Raw genomic sequence first — 18,809 nt, forward strand, 5'->3', positions numbered from 1 at the left:
ACAGGTGCCAACCTTGGATTTTCTGCCTTGCCCTGACTGAACAAGGGGTGGGAATGAGGGATGGGGTCCTAGGGGACCCCTTCAATCTCCCAGATTGAAATAGCTGCTGTGCAGTTGGCACCTCCCATCTTTAATAAAATCACCTTAAAAATAAGCCCCTTTCGATATATAAATCCTGACTCATTTCATTGTCATTATTGAAATGCCCCCATTAGGCCCTTACATATACATGGTCCTATGCTAGGTCCACTCAGAGAGAAATGGGGATGTCCACTTTCTACCTTCCTCAGCCCCCATGACAAAAAGATTTTGAAGTCTCAGGCAATGAATGGCCCTCATGCCACAGGACTCATCAGATGCCACTGGTTTGGGTCCCGAGTCACAGCCAGTCCTTAGAGCTGGCAGTTTTTTCCGTCACTTGGGAGAAAGGCACTTTCGCATGTGAGCGTTCATCTGGTGGGACCTTCGAGGGAAATTCTTTCTGATGCAGACGTCTGTGTGTCATCCTGGGGATGTAGGGACTAGACTGGCGGGGAAGGGGAGGGACGGGGAGCACGGTCCACAGCTGGGGACCTCATGTGTCTCAGAGCCCTGCCACCTCCTACCGTGGGGAAGAAGACAGCCCAGGGCAGGGAGATCTCTGGCCAAAGGCCACCGGAACATTTTCTTTGGACTCAGATATATTACTTTGGCCTGGGGTGGGACTTTCTCATAAAAGGGAACTGAATCCAGAAAATCAGACTAAATTGTGCAATGTTGAGATAAAGGCTCTGACCTTTGCAAATGGCTTGAAGAGGAACCGACGAATTGGCAGTGGGAGGGCGGGGTGAGGTGGGGACCATGCAAAGAGCTGATCAGTTCACCAGGACTCATTTCCTTAGGTGTGGTGACGTGACTGACGGTGACACTTCTGCAGTGCATGTCGCCCTTTAACCAGGAGCCACCCAGAGCCCAGACTGCTGCCTCCCTCCTTGGCTCTCCCCAGAGTGACCTTCATTAGACCTTGCGCTTGGATTTCAGTTAATGGCTTATTAAGACCTTCTGGCCCTGAGATGCAGGCTTGGATGAAGGGAGCTGGTGTAGCCCCAGCGTGTCCCCTCTGCCCCTCACCTGTAGTACTCCACATGGCCAGTCTGGTCGGCAAGCTCGGTCAGCTCGGCTGTGACCTCCCTCCACACGGGCACCGCTGACAGCTGGACGATGATGTTGCCGGCCATTTGCTGCATGAACTTCAGAGTCTGGATGTAATCGCCCCGGGTGGCGAAGATCTCACTGAGCCGGGCCAGGTGCCGCTCTAGGTCCACCTTCATCTTCTGGGTGGTTCCAGACACCTGGGGAGGGGCTGCGGTTGTGAGTCTGGCCCTCGGGTGGGAGGAAGCCAGAGAGGCCCAGATCCTGATTCTAACTCTGGAGGAGGTCTGCGAGGAGCAGATGGCTGCTCGGGCTTGGGCGAGTGCACCGTGCGTGAGGTCCCCAGCCCTGAAAAGCTCAAGAGGCTGCTGCCCAGAGGGAGGATGGAGACAGAGGCCCTCATGACCCACCCGGCCCCCATGTCTCCCCATCCTGGGGGCAGGCCCCGATCTGGCCTGAACTAGCCCTGGCCTCTGAGATCCAGTGCCTTATTCTAAAGAGAGACCCAGGTGGGGAAGCAAATGAACAAAGGAACACACACACGTTGTGGCAGATTCTCTTAAACACTGTGGATTATGACTTCCTTTTTTGGGTGAGGAATAAACCGTTTAAGCCGAACAGCTCCTTGGTTGCTACCTGATCTTTTGATCCCATGATAGGATTTCTAAAGGCCTCATAAGAGAAAGGTGCTGTCAACAGCTCACAGCTCCTGGGCCCCAGCGAAGCAGAACAATGGAACGCTGAATAACACACAGGCCCCATCCTGCCTCCGAAAGGCCTGGACACGTGGAGGGGGGACACTGGCGCCTTCTCTGTGCGCTCATGCCCTCCCCCGCACGTCTGTCCTGCCAGGTGGATGGACAGGCGCCTGTCCCCTGACTGAGCCTTACGGGCCTGGGGTTGAGCAGACCCCGAAGGAAGCGATTTGCTCTTCAAAGAAAGAGAGGAAAGGGCGAAGGCGGTCAGATGGCAGTGACCGCCACTGGCTTGCAAACAAGGAATGCCAGCAGGGCGTGGTACTGAAGGATGCTCAAACAGCCCCGACCCAGGGTCCCCATGGGACCCACGTACACAGCCTGGGAGTCCCAGGCACGTCCCTCGGAGCCTGCTCTGAGCTGGGGTGCTGGAAGCAAGAAGAAGGGCTTTGCTGTTCTGAAATTGTCACGTTAAACCAACGAGCACGACTGACTGGGAGGAGGAGGGCGGCTGATCCTCTCCTGGGCAGCCTGCAGCTCCCCCAGGCACGGCAGGAAGATAACGTGACACAGGAGAAGGGGCCACGCAGCCCCGGTCGGAGATCAGCAGGAGGGTGAGTAGGTGACACTCCTGTTGAGGGGAATGGGACAGCGACTGCGTGGGCTTTCACGTCACGTCTCCATCTGCACTGCCGGGAGTTCCTGGTCCCAGAAAGAGAATGGCCCTCTGTGCTCCGTTCCGTTTTTATTTTTTCAATGTCAGAGGCTCGTTCTGTTTTCTGGCTTGTTCCTGGCTCTCACGAGCTGGTTAAGGATGGTGAGGTTACAGATACCCTGTACCTTACAGATTTGGCAGCTTGTCGCTTCACATAGCAGAGGAAAACCATGTAAAAGTAAATTCGGTACCTAAACATCACCCCGATAAACCTTCCTTTTCGATTCAGTAAGATGAACGTATCAGTGCTTTGCAGCCCTCGATCCAAAACGCACGATTATTAAAGGCTAACGTTAGGAGCGCGATTGTGCTATGTGACATCTTCATATTCCTTCTTCGTATCTAATGAATCTGAGAGCGAAAGGCTATCAAAAACGATCTGCAAACTTCTTCTGGAAGATCGCATTTTCCCCCGAATCTTTAACTTCTCTACTTTCTGAAATCCTTCCTTGGAAAAAACAAAGATCAGCAAACATCTGTCCTATTTCCCCCTGATGTCTTCTCATAGGAAACGAAACTATAAAAAGGTAAAAATCACAATGCCGGCCTACTTACAGCCCCCTGCTTCCCCTCCCCACCCCCAATTCCTTAGCGGTTCTTACAGACAGAGCTCCCAGCAGGGAGACAAAGTGAGGATCCCCCCACCCCTGGTCCATGGGGAAGAGACGCTCTGGGAACCAGACGGGCAGCTCAGCTCCCCAAGCTGGGGTGGGGTGGGGTCAGGGGCGAGTTAGCAGGTGGTGGAAGCTGTTGTCCCGTAGGATGGAGCAGTGGTTCTCCAGTTGTGGTCCCTGGACCAGCAGCATCAGGGTGATCAGCTGGGAGCTCATTATAATTGCAAATTTTCAGCCCCGACCAGACCCACAGAAACGCTGGGGTGAGGCCAGCTCACTGTTGATCAAACCCTCCAGGGGAGTCTGATGCAAAACTTCTGGGAGGGAGGAAGTTTCTCTGCCTCAGGTGGTTTTATAGAAGGGCAGTGGGCCTGAGTCGAAGGGGCCCCACCTCAGATCCCAGAAGGGAAGGGTGGAGACCAGGTACTTCAGTTCCAGTTCTTGGTCTGAAATGTCCTAGCTTCCAACCCGGGGCTGGATTTTTTAGGTTGAGACTCTGAGTGGTGAGAGGTGTGCTTGGTGCCCAGGGTAACTGGAGGCCAGGCCCCCCCACCTAGGGCACCAATGGGGGGCACTGGGTCAAGAGAAAGGACCCACCGGGTACCCCCAAGTGACCCGACAAATCAGAGCGTGTAGTTCATCCAGAAGCCTGCTGGCCGGGCCTGAGCCTTGAGCCTTGGCCCCCTCCCACCAAGGCACAAGCCTGGGGCTTCTGGTCTGGAACAGAGATCCAGGTCTGAGTCACCTGACCTGTCACCCTGCCACCCCCTAGTCTAAGCCTCCTCTCTCCTTCATGGTGATTATAACAACATGTATGATAAAAGCACCATGATAATGGCACTCCTTACCACAGCCGGGCCCATTTGGAGGGCACTTTATAGATTGCCGGGTACTGTCACAGACAGTATCTCATCTCACATCATTTACCTGCTACGTGGCCTTCACCCCTCGGGATGGCTTTGTTGGGTGCCCACCCCAGGGCTCAAACCCACTCTGCAGGCCCCATGAGAACTCAGAGCCCTCTCCATGGGAGGGAGCAGCCGGGACTGGGGCCCTGGCTCACGGAGGAGGCAGGAGGGGGTCGTAGGGGATGGAAGCAGCTCCTGCTGGCTGGACCACCATGACAGCCTGGGGCTCCTGTCCTCATTTCTCAAAAACGGTGGAGCGAACACGGGGGAATTTAAGAGACGGGGGCCTGCCGAGAAATGTCCGGACCTGGCCCTGGAGCGCACGGCCTGCTCAGGTGGGTAGGCCCAGCCTGGGGTCCTGCTCCCAGCTCATTTCCCCATGCAAGTCTCCTCCCGTGGGATAAGGACGAGAAGAACTCAAGTGCCCCCATCAGGATGGCACTGGGGGAGACGAGGGCCATTCTGCACAGGCAGCTAGTGAAGGCCCTGACTCTGGGCCCTCGGCAGGGGGTTCTGCTCTTGGGCCCGGGTTCCTCCTCCAGGGGCCCTGGTGCTGGTAGGAGGCAGAAGAAGGGGAGGCCGAGCCCAGAGGCAGTAATCCTGGGGCCTCTTCCCCCTCCAGGGCAGGGGTGAGCTCCCCCAGGCCTCCACACTCTGGGCAGGCTGCGTTTGCCCACGAGGCTGGCCTCAGCGTTCCCTCCCTCACTCTGCGAAGCCACCCCAGCCCAGTGTCCAGAGAGCTCTCAGTCCCCAGGGACGGGTCCCAGTAGACATAAGGGGCAGACGGACGAGCTCTGCATGGCACACTGGGCCCTGGTCTGGCACGCGACCCTCAGCTCCCCAGAAGGGCTCTCTCCGAGGCCAGAGCCACCACGACCGGCCCCCCTGGGCACCCATGAGCCACACGGCTGGCTCTTTAAGGCGAGGCCCTCCCGAGGGGCTGAGGGATTAAGGCCTTAGAGGAGCTTAAAGGAGAAGGAAGGGAAATGAGGTCGAATCCTCCTCTAGGCAGTGCCAGAGCAATGTCCAGATGTTCCAGTTGGGGCTGCCTGACATGACAGGCCACTTGCTGGGGCCATCCTTGTGCTGGGCCAAGTGAGATCGGGGTTCCCTCGTAGGGGTCCCGGGGCTGCCATGGGGCGGCCAGGAGAATGTCCCGGCACTTCTAGCAAAGGTGACAATACGCTGGGGCGCCAAGGTCTACACTTGAGAAAGCCCAGACTCCCCGCCCTCTCAGCCAAGGGCTCACAGAGCAGCTCCTTCCTTCCCGAAAAGCTCCGCCCGCCTAACTCGGTCCCTCCCCCTGATCCCCCAGCTGGACTCGTGGCGCCCGGAAGCCAGAGCCCAGAGGGCCCCTCGCAGGGTTTCTGGGAGTCGCGCCCCCCTCGGGGCCGAGCTGCCTAGGATCTGACCGGGGCCTTAGCTCTGACTGCGCTGACCTCTGGGCTGCACCTGGCCCAGCCAGCCGCCCGTGAACCTTACCAGCGTGTCGATCCCAGAGAGGGTGTGATTCGCGTTGTCCAAGGAGTAGATGAGCTGGTACACCCCGTCACTGGTCTCACTGTTTCCATAGAAACCAACGCCCACCGCAGCACTACGGGCGAGACCCGACAGAGTTAGAGGTGAAACCCAGAAGAGAGTTATTTTTTAAAAAAAATATACTATGTTTTAGAGCCGTTTGAAGTTCACGGTGAAATTGACTGGAAAAGATAGTGACCTTGCATATCTCCCCCGCCCCCCAGCCCCGACTCCCCCACGGTCACAGCCCCCACCAGGGTAGGACATTTGTTACAACTGAAAAACCCATATGGACACATCGTGTCACCGAAGTCCAGAGCTTGCATTAGGGTTCACTCTTGGTGGTGTACTCTCTGTGGGTTCGGACAAACGTATAATGAATGCCACGTATCTACCACTACCGTGTCACATGGAGCCGTGTTACTGCCCTAAACATCCTCTGTGCTCCACCCATCCACCCTTCCCTCCCTCCACTCACTGGCAGCCACCTATCTTTTTACCGTCTCCATCGTTTTGCCTTTTCTAGAATGTCATGTGGTTGAAGTCACACAGTATGTTGTCTGTCTTCAGACTGGTTTCGTTCACTTACTAATGCGCATTTAAGTTCCCTCCATGTCTTTTCACGGCCTGATAGCTCATTTCTTTTTAGTGCTGAATAATATTCCTTTGTCCGGCTGTGCTACCGTCTATTTACTCATTCACCCACTGGAGGATGCTTTGATTGCTTCCAGGTTTTGGCGATTATGAATAAAGCTGGTCAAATATCCACAGAGAGCAGGTTTTTGACTTTGGCTGAGGAATTCTTTCCTGGGGATGCGGGAGGGGATGACGTCTCAAGTTCTGGCAGGTGGGGGCGGGAGGTGACGGTTCAGTGCCAGCTTGTCCCTGGCGTGCCCGACCGGCTCCACAGCATCTTTCATTTAGGCGGCAGGACAATATTTCTGCTCTCTAGTCCCGTGACTCTGAAGCGTAGAGGGTTGCTGGCCTAGCCCCAGGACCCTGCATCTTTGACAGCTCCCCAGGTGACTGACACAGGTGATTGAGTCCCCTGAAACCACACTTGTCTCTCTTGAAACCTCCAGGAGTGGGGGACTGCCCATCCATGCTCTCCATGCCCCCACGAGGCAGCCTGCTCCACTGAAAACCTCCGGCTCACAGGAAGTTCCTTGTCCTGAGCCGAAGCCCACCTCCTCAAAGCATGACCCCATTAGTTCTTGGCTGTCCTCTGGGGCGCCCCGGAATAAGGCTCCAATTCTGCAGGACGCCCCGTTGGGCATGTCCGTGTGGCTCCATGCCACCCCTGCTCCTCCTGCTCTCTGAGCCAGACATACGTCCTGCAGAGCCTTGTAGATATCATCGCCGTCCTTGGTTCAACGCTCTCTAACCGGTCGATGTCACCCTTAAACACGGCCCCTGAGTGAGGCGCCCAAGCCCAGGCTGTCCACCCAGCTCTGGGCACAGGGCAGCGGGCTAACGTCCTGAGACCCGCCCCTCCCCACCACTGACCCTGTGGCCGGCAAACACCCTGGTTTTCTCCCCAGGAACTGCCGTGAAGCCCAGTGATTCTTCCTTCCTGCAGTGTTGCCTTGATTTTTTTTTTTTTTTTTTGGTGGTGGTTGTTTCAACTAAAAGCAGAACTTTCGATCTACCCCTGTGAAATTTCATCCAGTTGGTTTTCGTCTCACATTCCAGGCTGAACAAATCATCTCAAATCTTGCCTCTGTCATCCATCATATTTTATCTGACCCACACCACTGGGAGCCATCTGCAGGTTCATTGAGCAGCCTTCTGAGTTTTCATCCAAAACACTAATCCCGGGGGAAAAGACGAACGCACACGTGCACGCATTTATGCTGTTTCTTAAAACAGGACGGGATCCAGGCTGCAACCTCCTTCCAGGCGCCGCCCTTGACCCCTAGTTCAGCAGCCCTCAGGAAGTGGTGCGAGGACCACGGCACAGAATCACCTAGAGTGACTATTAAGAGTGGAGGTCGGCGGCGCCCGCCCCGCACCCACTGCACCGGTGGGGTCTGGACGTGCCTCTCTCCCAGCAGACGAGGACCTCCAGCAAGAGGCACAAATGGTGCCTGTTTTTCTTACCACTAGCGCCCCCTCGCCTGGCAGAAATGACACGTAGCATTTCCTAGAACGAGTCATGCCAGACGCACTCCATCTGTTTTGAGTTTTCTTTAATTATTACTTATTAGAATTGACCCTCCAAAGCCATTCTTACTGTTCCATAGAATTCTTCTGTCATTTGCCGTGTTTTTAAAAAAAATCGGAGCTCACACAAGAGGGCTCTCCGCGGGGCCAGCTGTGCGGCTTCTTCAGGTGTCTGTCTCGTGCCCTGCCTCTCCCACCCACCTTCCTGCTGCTCAGTCCCACGAAAAGGCTTTTCGATCCCACGGTGACTTCGCAGGAGCAGCTCTGCAGGGACCGACACTATGACGTCGCCCTGGTGGCCTGTGTCCCCCAGCCCGGGCCCTGCCCATGAGCTCACTGCTTCATCACCCCGCGGTGCTGCCTCGGGCGCGCGCCCATGTTTCGGCTGAGATGATCCTTATGCTGCCGACAGGATGGGACCGTGAACATGTCCTAACGGAGGAGAAAACCGCACTGGCCCTGAGAACGCAGGTGTCCTCCCCCCAGGTCCACGGCTTCCTGTCTGCCTCCTGTCCTGCAGCCGAGACAAGTGGGGTCACTCCTGCTGTGCGTTCTTAGATGCAATGGACACTAAGCAACGAGGGATTCTACCCCTCCAGGGTGACCACTCCCGGGAAGTCTCAGGGTGGACCTGAGGCTTTTGGAAATATTCGTAGATACGAAAACAAGAAAAATGTAACAACTCTACACGACAGGGCCGCGTGTCCGAGGACGCGGCTCAGCAGGGTGGGCTCTTGCCTGGGGTGAGAAATCCTCGCTCCTTCATCAAAAGCAAAGAAGTCTTGCTGACGGCATGAAGGGCTGTTGATCTCACGAGAAGATGGCACTGATCTGGGCTGCATCAGGCTTTCTCTGACTTCACAGCCTCAAGGCAGCCGGGAGGGGACAGGGACTCAGAAAGTGGAGACGCCCTTTGCTTAAGAATGTCACCCAGTAACCTGCTCAGGCAGTGACCCATGGGGCTGCCAGGCGTGTCCTTGCTGGACTGGAGAGGCCCACACCAGGGCGGGCATGGGGCACACTAGAGAGACCTCCATCACCGCTCCAGGCATCCGAGTCCTGTTGCCAGGCAAGAAAAGGGACGACGTTCATTCTGGGGACAGGTTCTCCCATCGAGGTACCTGGAGCTCCGTCAGGAGAACATGTCCAGAAAGCTGATGAACTGACCGCTCGGGGTTTAATGGGGGGCTGAAGGTGAGGAAGGGGCTGTCACGGTCAAAGGCGAACCATCGGCATGACACAGGTGGCCAGGCCCACTCTTTATCCACAGGGCCGCCTCGCTCTCTTGCATATCGAGACCCCACCCCGAGCCGGACGTGCCCCGCCCAGCGCGGAGGACACTCACCAGCAGACGAGGCCGGCCGCCACGGCTGTCCAGGTGACACAGCAGGAGTCACGCTGCTTGGTCTGCACTGCATTGTCCTGCCTGCAGCAGCACGCGCAGGCCAGGTAGGCCGTGAGGAAGACGAGGTTCAGGCCCAGGCAGACGGCGGCCACCAGCCCCAGGAACAGCAGAGACTGAAGAGGGAGAGGTCTGGTGTCAGCACCGGTCCCCTGGGGCAGGGTCGGGTTGGGAAGTGCCCTGGCCCCTGGGCCTGGAGCTCCCAGGGGCGGTGGGTGCAGGAACCAGGATGAGCTGTCTGCCCTGCTGTGAACGAGGTGTCTGGCACTCAGGCTGGGTGGGGCGAGGGCATCAGGACGAGTGAATGGGCTGCGATCCACTGAGGGGGGTGGATGATGAGGAACAGCTGGAGCCTGGCCTGCAGGTCTGTGGCCGACTCACCCAGGTGGGGACATGGAGCAGACCCTGCCCAATGAGCCGCTCAGGACCATTCAAAAGACAAGGCAGGAGCTGTCGGCTGACAGTGAGGGCTGTGGGCGATGGGCTGCATTACAGACAGGGAGAGGGACGTCCACGAGGGCCAGAGCATACTGGAGGACACGGGACTTGGGCAGGACATCTCAGAAGCTGAGTGGGACCTGGGACGGGGCTGGGAGGGGATGGCGTGGTGTATCTGCTTCCTCCAAGCTTTGTCCTAGGTGTTGGGGTCCATCCAGAAAAACAACAAGCCATCTCTGTGTTAGAGGAGGTGGCGATGTTAGGACATGTACCCATGGGGTCCCTTTCATGGCATCCTGAACAGGACAATGACCCCCCAGGTGCCAATGGTGGCGGCGAAGCCCAGAATTCCGAAGGGGGCGTGGGATGCCGTCTCAGGTCCACTTGGTCCTACAAAGGGAGCTGCTCTCTCTCAGGAGGCTCATGCCCTGCTGCATGCCCTCTGATCTCGACTTAGCCAGATGGGCACCAGATGGCACCAGGATTGGTGGCCGCCAGCCAGGGCTGGACCTGGCTCTAGGTTAGGCTCCTGAGCTGACAGCCTGGCCCAGCTTCCCACGTGCTCCTGACTGGGTCCCGGCCCAGAACCCCCAGGGGCCAGAGCCTGTTCTGGGGAACCCACATGCTGGTGGTGGCGATCAGCAGAGTCGGGGAGACACCGGGACCCTTTGGGTGTAAGGGGGAGACGAGCCTTGTGCAGGAGACACACACCAAGGACACCTGTGAGAGTCAGAGGCTGGGGCCGCAGTCCCAAGGCCTGGACACTAAACGAAGCCACCTGCTGGGCTCCCCGTCCCTTCCCCCGCCAGCTCGGCTGCTCGGCCCTGTGAGGGCTCGCGGTGGCCTTCAGACCCCTGGCTCGGCCTGCCGCTCCGCTGCTCACCTGGACAACAGGCTTCCAAGCCTCAGGGACAAATGGCCGAAGTGGTGGGGACGGCACAGAAAAACACAGGAGAGATGGCTCATTTGGGAGTGGGGTGGTGGCTGTGACTTAAAGTGTGGCTTTCGCCTTCACCTGGAGATAAATACGTCACGGGTGTGACCAGGGACTCGCCTCCTAGACTCTGCAGCTCGGACGGTAAGCCTCCTCCAGGCAGCTGGAAAGGCCTGGAGACCTGTACACTTCACCGTGCTCAGGTCCTCATGATGTGGCGAGGGCTGGGTCCCCAGCCTGGACCACTAAGCCTGTCGCATGGACTGACCCAGGAGGCCCCTGCCCGGTGAGACGGCGCAAAGGAGCTGCCTGCTTCCTGCGCCCAGCCAGGGGCCCTCGCTGGAGGGCCCAAAGCCCCAGGCCAAGGGAAAGGAGGCCGAGGACAGGTGGGGCTTCGAGCCTCGCTACTCAAAGTGAGTGAAGTTCCCCAACCCATGACCTCCGACACTGACATCTAGAATGCAGAATCTCATTAGCAATGTAGAACCCCAAGCCCTGCCCGAGACCTAGCGAATCAGAAATGCATCTAGAGACGTCCCAGGCAATTTGTGTCCCATTCGAGCCTGGGAAGCACAGATTGGTGACTTCCTATCAGCTTAACCTTTTTTTCAAACAGACTCGCTTACCAGAGCCCTGAGTGGACAGAAATGCCCTGCTTTGTCCCAGTCACCCCCTTGCTGGCCCCTGGGCTCCTCTGCTAAAACCTAGGGATCCCCTTAACAATCTGCAAAACCACTGTGCAACGTGCATACCCCACGACCCAGAAATCCCCCTCTTGAATGTTACCTTACAGAAAGGAGGGCTCACGTCCCCCAAAAGACAGACACCCAAACGTTCACAGCCGCTTAATACAACGGGAATATAGCAAACACTGGAAACAACCCAAATGTCCACCGACAAGAGAACAGAAACAGAAAATGTGCCACAGTCATAAAATGGAATACGATGCAGCCACGAAAAGTAAATCGCAGCTACACGTGGTGATCTGGATGAATCTCACAGGCATAATGTCAGGCAAAATGGCAGAGACAGTGTGGTGGTTTAATTTATGTGAAACTCAAGGTCAGAGAAACTCATCTGCAGTGACAGAGTCAGGTACCTTCGGGAGCCTCCGGGGGGTGAGGAATACGATTGGGATGGTCTCTGTCTCTCTCTGTCCTTCTGTCTCTCTCTCTCTCTGTCTCTCTCTCTCTCTCACACACACACACACACACATTAAGGTACACACTTAAGAGTGTGCAGTTTCTTATAAGTTACTCTTAAATGGGGGGAAAAAAGTAACAAAAACTCAGACAAACTTTTTGTGTAGAGACCGGTTAACATCCAGACCTCCTCCCAGCTACCCTTGACTTCTAGCTTGCCTCTCAGACAGTCCCACACAATCTATCCCAAACAGGAAACCCCACAGACTCTACCACGTGTCCCCGCCCAGCAAGGAAGGGCCTCCCAGAAGCGGTTGAGACATGGGCTGGTGTTATTTCAACCTCTTCACATCATAGCCCGTGCCCACCCCACTTAGCCCCTGCCCCGGCTCCCCTGTCTCACATTCTTATGGTCCGCTCAGGCCTCCTGGCCTCCTGCGAGCCCAGTCCCGTGGGCAGGGCCCTGGGATTCTGCAGCCGGGGCCTCTCCAAGCTGGGCAGCTGGCCTCAATTAGGTTACAGATGATGCAGTCCAGCCCTGGGGAGGCCATGCTGGGAAACCTGACCTCAGGGAACGGTTAGCAGTTCACCCCCGGTGCTGGGGACAAGGGTGAGCCATGTGGGAGGAGTGGGAAGGAAGAAGAGGGGGAGGGAGTGGGGGAGGAGGAAGAAGCCATGTTGAGGAACGAGGGAACCGAGGCAAAACTGCAGAATTCATCTCCCACAGCCCCCGAAGCCAGCAGAACCATCTCCCACAGCCCCCTTGGCATTGACTGCCACCTTCTAAGAGGCAATTATTTTCCTGCCGCTAATTAACACTGCAAATCCCCATGCGCTTGGGGGTGTGTGTGTGTGTGGGGGGAAGGATGGAAGAGGAGGAACCTGCAGCCACCATCACCTCCCAGTCCCACCCAACACGTGCCCACAGCCCCCATATCGGGGCCCAGGCTCCAGCCTCTCTCCTCTTCAGCAGCTTCGGTTAGTTCTGGTTTGTCATTTTGTCATGTGAAACCCAGAGCAGAAACCCAAGACCCAAGCGGGGGGCAGCAGTGACCAGTTTGCACTCTGGGAATGCAGTTAGACCCCAAGGGGCTTCTGCACTAGGTGCGGGAGGGGCAAACAACTTGAACACCCTCTCACCCTAAGACCCCAGGAAACAGAGTGAGCCAGCCTAGGGATGAGGCCAGAGGAAGGGAAGCTGGAGCCCATGGATTGGGAAGGGTTAAGAACCCACTCCCTGGGCCTCTGGGGGAAGGGTGGGGGTTGGGGGGACAGCGTGATCATCTGATGACTATGATTCAATGTTCAGAGTGGATGAATGGGGCTTCCTCATCCCAACCTTGGCTCCTCTCAAATCCCGCCTCTGGCCTTTCCTCCTGAGACCAGCTCAGTTGTGGGGGGCCCTGTAGCTCTGGGTCTAGCCTCCACTCTGGCCTGGGGATACACACTTGCGACTCTCTGGGGAGTCTATGAACTGAAGTTCAGACATGAAAATACATGCCTAAGTGTAGAAAGTTAAACATATTCTCTGCTTCTTCATGCATGTCCCAGCGGAGTGGCTGGTCTATGGATGCAGGAGCTATAGGGGACAGAAAGCACACATGTGGCTCCTGCATGTTGACAGTAGCAACAATCAACATTTGCACAGCATTTTGGAGCTGACTAAGACCTTTCAAGCACATGAGCTCATCAGCGTCTGGTCTCCCAAGGAGGTGGGGTGGTCAGCTGAAGGAGGAAACTATAGTGGTTTATTCTGGGAGACAGCCAGGGGTGGTGCCAGGTCCCCTTCCCGCTGTCTCCAACTCCGCCCAGTGGACACCTGGACAGCTGGGGTCTCCTTTCCAAGCAGCGCTTGTGGCAGTTTCTGCTGTGCCAGACACTGGCCACGTGGTTTACGTCCACTGGCTTATCGGGCCCTCTCTGAAGTGAGAATCATCTTCATCTCCCGGCCTGCCAAAGGGGAGAAGACCCAGGCCAGGCGTTATGGGCGCTTCCCCTCCGGGCACACAGCAGGGACCACGCTCCCTCTTACACTTTGGTGCTCAGCCCAATGACCTCTCCAGGACCCGAGCGACCTCTCCAGGTCCAGAGCAAGGACTCAGGGTCAGGTCCAGGGGTGGAGGAGGGGCGGAAGGACACACGGTCAGGGGGCTTCTATTGCTGCCCCAGACGCCAGAAAGGGAGTGCTTCCTTAGGGAGGCTTGGGAACTGAATTGGCTCAGGACTCTCCATTCGCCAGGCGCCTGCTCTTCAGTCTCCCCACTCTTCTAAGACCCCCCCTTTGCCTCGTCCCCTCCCCGAGCTCTCCTCCAGGGCTTCATCTGCCTGTTTCCATCACCACTTAGTGTTTGGTGTGTACACACACACACACACACACACACACGCACGCGCGCGCGCACACACACGCATAGGAACATTGTGTCACAAGCCAGCACTGTTCGTGTGTTGTTTCCCAGTCTTCCCTGATCAGAGTCTGTAGGTTTCTTCCCTCCGTATCCCCTGTGGAGTATGTCTTGGACATACTGCTGAACGTCGAGGCCAGTCCATGTGATGATTCGTACCACTGGGTCGTACTACATGCTGTGGGACCCTCTCTGTACCGAGCATGTTACACGGAACACCTTGTTTGATACTTGCAGGTGAGGGAAGGGAGGCTCAGAGAGGCTGAGACGCCTGACGTGGTCACACGGTTAGCGATAAAACCGAGATTCCAACCCAGACAGCTGGACGGCAGAGCCCCAGCAAGCCCTCGCTGCCTCGGTCGTCACGTTGCCCAAGTACGACACGGAGCTTGTTTCCAATCGAGTCTGCTGAGCACCGAGGTGACTGACAGCAGAAGGTGCCCAAGCCATGGTCTTAACAACCTGCCGCCTGACTCTGGCAGTGACTGCCACTCAGGAGAAAGGGGATGTCTAAGAGAGATCCATGGTCACAAACAGGGGAACTTATCAATATAGGAGCTGCCTTAAATAACACCCAGAGCCAGACTCCCCATCCTGGCCTGGCTTACGGCACTAATCTCCCACTCAGATCCCTCAGGAGGCCTAAGTGGGACAAGGAGGGTGGAGGTGGGGGTGGGGGTGGGTGTCCGGCTGTCCAGGAGCAGTGGCTCATGGGAAGGGGATGCCCTCTGGAGTCATTTGACACCCAGCACAGTGTGCCAGGCTCCAAACCCTGGGAAGACAGGGGCAGGGCTGAGTGGGTCCCTCTGACTCAGATGCCACCTCTCCGTGGGACTAAGGGGGATGGGGCAGGCTCAGGCCCGGCTGGCCACATCTGCAGGCCAGACAGGTGCTGTCTCTGGGAGCCAAGGGGTGAGGTCTTCTTGACCCGGGCAGGAGTTTAGATTTCCTCCAGTGGAGAGGAGGAAACTATGGTTGGAGACTATGGGTACAGGATCTGGGGCGCAGGGTTTGGGACAGACACACACACACACACACACACACGCACACGCACACGCACGCAACAATGCAGCTGTCTCTGAAATCATATCCGCCTCTCTTCATGCACTTGCAGGGAGCAGAAGAGTCCCTCTGACTCTGGAGCTGTCCCCAGCTGGAGCATTCTCAGGCACACTGACTTCCACAAGTGGGGCTCTGGGAGAGGGAGGGGCCCACGCAGATCATGAAGGAGCCCAGCCAGGCAAACCCTCTGCAATGCCCCCTGGATCCCTGCCTCACCGCAGGGAGGGGCTCTGCTTCTCCCTTTTTCTGAAAGGGCAGGCACCATCTGCCTGGGGCCTGAGGGGGTGACAGGGACACTAGGGGTTATTATTAGACTCCCAGTCAAGGGTGCATTGCATACTCTACCAGATCAGGATCCCGGGCCATGCAGGAGAAAGACCTGGCAGGCAAAGAGCTGACTCCAGGACCAGCCCCCGCTCTGCCCTAACCCGCCTGACCAGGGCCCACACAGGAAGATTGTGCGGGAGAACTTGACACTGCAGGCTGAGGCCTCCAGGGTTCAAAGTCCTGAGATGGGCGCATAGCTCTGAACAAATGGGCTCCCATTAGGGGCTGCCCAGCCTGAATCTTTGACTCTGTGGAGAACTGACAGCTGGGCCACAGAGGCAGGGAGATGCTGTAGCTCTGCCTGGGCGGGGAGGTCTGGGGAGCAACCCCCACCCACGGGGTGCAGGGATCGCAGAGGGAAGGGCCAGAAGAGCAAGGAAAGAGCGGAAATGCAAGGGTATGCGTGGGCGGAAGTGACAGGCCAAGAAGCCAAGACCCCAGAAATCCAGGGTCTAGACGGCGTGTGTGTACGGAAGGCCGGGGACGCTGATACAGGATAGGGCTGACCCAGGGCCACCCTCCCTCCCTCAAACAACCGCAGTGGCTGGGGGTTCTCAGCGTACCCCAGGTTAGTCACCCTTTGCCGTCTCCCCGAGCCCTAAAGCCTTTCGGGAGGGGCCCAGGAAGAGGGGTTGGCGGCGGCCCCCACCCTGCAGGAGCGGCTGGGCGGAGGGAGCCGCGGAGCCGAACTCGGGAGCCTCCACTCAGTTTGTCCCCAAACTTCTCCTAGGCCGCGCGGCCCCGGAAAGCGAGAGCTCGTCTCGGAACCGCGGAAGGAGGAAAGCTCCGGGCGCCCGTCGGCTGGAGCGCAGGAGTCACCCGGGTACTGGCACAAATGTCCCCACCCCGCCCGGCGCGGCCCTCCCCCTCGGCCCCTCCCCCGCGGGCAGCTTCCGCGCCCCTCCTCCTCTTCCCACCGTTTCCCCGGCCCATGAGGTTTCCAGACGCGAGGGGCCGAGGGCCAAGGGTCCCGGGGGCAAAAGGAAGAGGGGTGAAGGGAAGGGGCTGCAGCAGAGGCGGGTGGCGTCTGGGAGGCGTGTGGAGAGCCGCAGGCTGGGGAGGGGGAGAGGGGTGACCCGGTTCTGGCACCGCGCGGACTCACCTCCCGGTAACTCTCATCGCGGGGGTTGAAGGTGCTGTCCACCTGCTGCAGGCGCAGGCCGAGGTGCGGGACGCTGTGCAGCCACACCACCCACCAGGGCGCGATGTACTCCACGCGCGCGGGCATGGCTCGGCCGGAGGGAGCCCGCCCGCTGCGGCCGCCGCCACCGCCACCAGGCCCGGGACGCGCGCCCACCCCACGCCCCGCCCCGGCCCCGCCCCGGGCCGGAGCCCCGCCCCGCCCCCGGCTCAGCCCCGCCCCTGGGCGCACCTACTGGCTGCAGCGCGTGGCTCCCAAGGACCCGCCCACCCCTTTGCGTTCTGGGATCTGTCCTTGCCCCACTGGCGAAAGAAGCGGAAGGAGAAGTGAAAACAGCCCCCAGGACGCTCCTAAATCTCTTTCTTAACAGCAGTCTCTAAGTCCCCGGGCTTCTCATTAATTACTTATTATCAAATCAAGGATATAAAGTGTCAGTGAGTGCAGCTGGCAGTCGTAGTATGAGAGAAGCGAGGGTGGCCGTTCCTGAGGTTTTTAGAGGGCAATAAACATACTGGGGACAGAAGGGAGCGACATTCAGTAGCAGCCCCCCAGGGAGCACTAGGATCTGAGGAAAGCAGCGTGGCAAGCGGGCGGAACAGGGCGGGCCACCTGGAGGAAGGGCTCCTGGAGCCATCCAGAGGGGAGGGGACGCCAGGCCGTCAGCAACACGTATTTACCGAGCACCTACTACGTGCCAGGCACTGATCTATCAGTGAACAAACAGATGGAAACCCCTGCCTGGGGTTTATGGCCCTTCAGCGGGCAGATGGCAACAGTTCACACATAAGGAAGTAAACCTGGCCACGTTAGGGACGCTTTGGAAAAGCAATATCAGAGCAGGGTCAGCGGACAGGAAGCCGGTCCCGGCAGCCGCAGATCAGATCAAACCTCGCGGGAACTTTCCTTGAGTCCTCAGAGCGCCTGCAGAGGCTTGGGGCGTGATAGGGCCGGTTCTGCAGCTGCTAACAGCGTGGGGTGACCCATAACGTGGGACAGGCAGAGACAGGTCGAGGGCCGTATGGGGCTGGGGAGATGGGAGTGGAGGAGTTAAGGGGTTGTGATAAGATCAGACTTGGCTTGGAGACACAGCGCCTGAAGCCAGTCTGAGGGGCGGTAGCAACGGGAGCAGACACCAGTGACACAGGAGACCTGGGAGAGAGTTCCAGGTTCCTGGCTCCAGGAGTCCTGGAAATGCCTGCAAACTCGCGTGGACGCGAGTCCCGGAAACACCCACAAACGCACGTGGATGGCCCACGGGGGCACCACACTCTGTCAGAGAGCCAGGGGCCGGGGGAGGGAGTCTCGCCCTGTGGTCTGGGCCTCTCCTCCTGGTGGGCTTGTCTGCATCCAGCTAGACGGTGAGTGAGCATTCTAGCTGCTTCGCCAGAGGCCTGCTGACCTAGACAGGTGAGCCAGAGGCTGAACAGAACAGAGCTCCCAGGGACTCCTTGGGAGTTAGGGTGGGAACAGCATTCCCGTCCTTTCCAAAGCAGCAACTGTGGCCCACACCTCGCCTCCCACCTGGCACAGCCAAAACAAGCTCACCCAGGCTGACAAGCTGACTCAGCAAGGCAGTGGTCAGCCTGGCCACCCGAGGGCTTTAAAATAGACCTGTGCCTTAAACCAGCTTCATCAGAATCTCTGCAATCAGCCTTGGCTGCCATAGCAAAAATTTAAAAAAGTGCCACAAATGACTCCAAGGCACAAGCCAGGGCTGAGAACCTCGGCATGAAAGGATGCCTTCTCTAGACACGGGGCTTGTCTCCTAGGAGCTGGGGCTAGTCTCTGGACAATGTGCTGGGACAAAGGAAGCCCCAGTGGTACACCCCCCCTCCTGGGAATTGAGCATTGAAAGAATGGAGAAGACTGAAGGTCCCCCATTGGAGTTTGTGGACAGTTATTGAGCACCCGTGGACCCCTCCCAGAGGAAAGAAAACTCATCTCTCATAGCCAGATTAAAAAACGACCTTCATCCTTAAAAGTCTTATAGAAAAAAACTTTTTAACTAGTGGTCTCAGGCACTTAGTTACTTGGAAGTGGATTTTATCCCCATTCGCAGACTGTCCCGGTAGACTGCTCATTTGGTGTAGTATGTCGCCACCTTGTGGCCCATTCTGACATGACTCCATCTCCATCTCCCAAATTTGCTGTGCCAAGTCCTTTGAAAATTAGCTCATTGAACCCTTACAATAAACCACTGAAGTAAGTATTGATATG

At 57.6% G+C, this 18,809-nt stretch overlaps 1 protein-coding gene across 2 annotated transcripts in view; it reads right to left on the reverse strand.

Moving 5' to 3' along the window:
- TTYH2 (tweety family member 2) overlaps positions 1-16,745 on the reverse strand; it is a 31,477-nt gene extending 14,732 nt beyond the window's left edge. For both annotated transcript variants that reach the window (XM_039859143.1, XM_039859142.1), the window contains exons 1-4: positions 16,554-16,745; positions 9,090-9,262; positions 5,546-5,657; positions 1,111-1,331 (exon numbers count right to left, since the gene is read on the reverse strand). In XM_039859143.1, coding sequence (XP_039715077.1) covers positions 1,111-1,331; positions 5,546-5,657; positions 9,090-9,262; positions 16,554-16,679 — 632 coding nt within the window. In that variant the 5' untranslated portion in view covers positions 16,680-16,745. The remainder of the gene's footprint in view (positions 1-1,110; positions 1,332-5,545; positions 5,658-9,089; positions 9,263-16,553) is intronic.
- Positions 16,746-18,809: the final 2,064 nt, after the last annotated feature.

The sequence above is a fragment of the Pteropus medius genome, unplaced genomic scaffold (genome assembly GCF_902729225.1).
Source record: "Pteropus medius unplaced genomic scaffold, Ma_sr-lr_union100, whole genome shotgun sequence".
NCBI lineage: Eukaryota > Metazoa > Chordata > Mammalia > Chiroptera > Pteropodidae > Pteropus > Pteropus medius.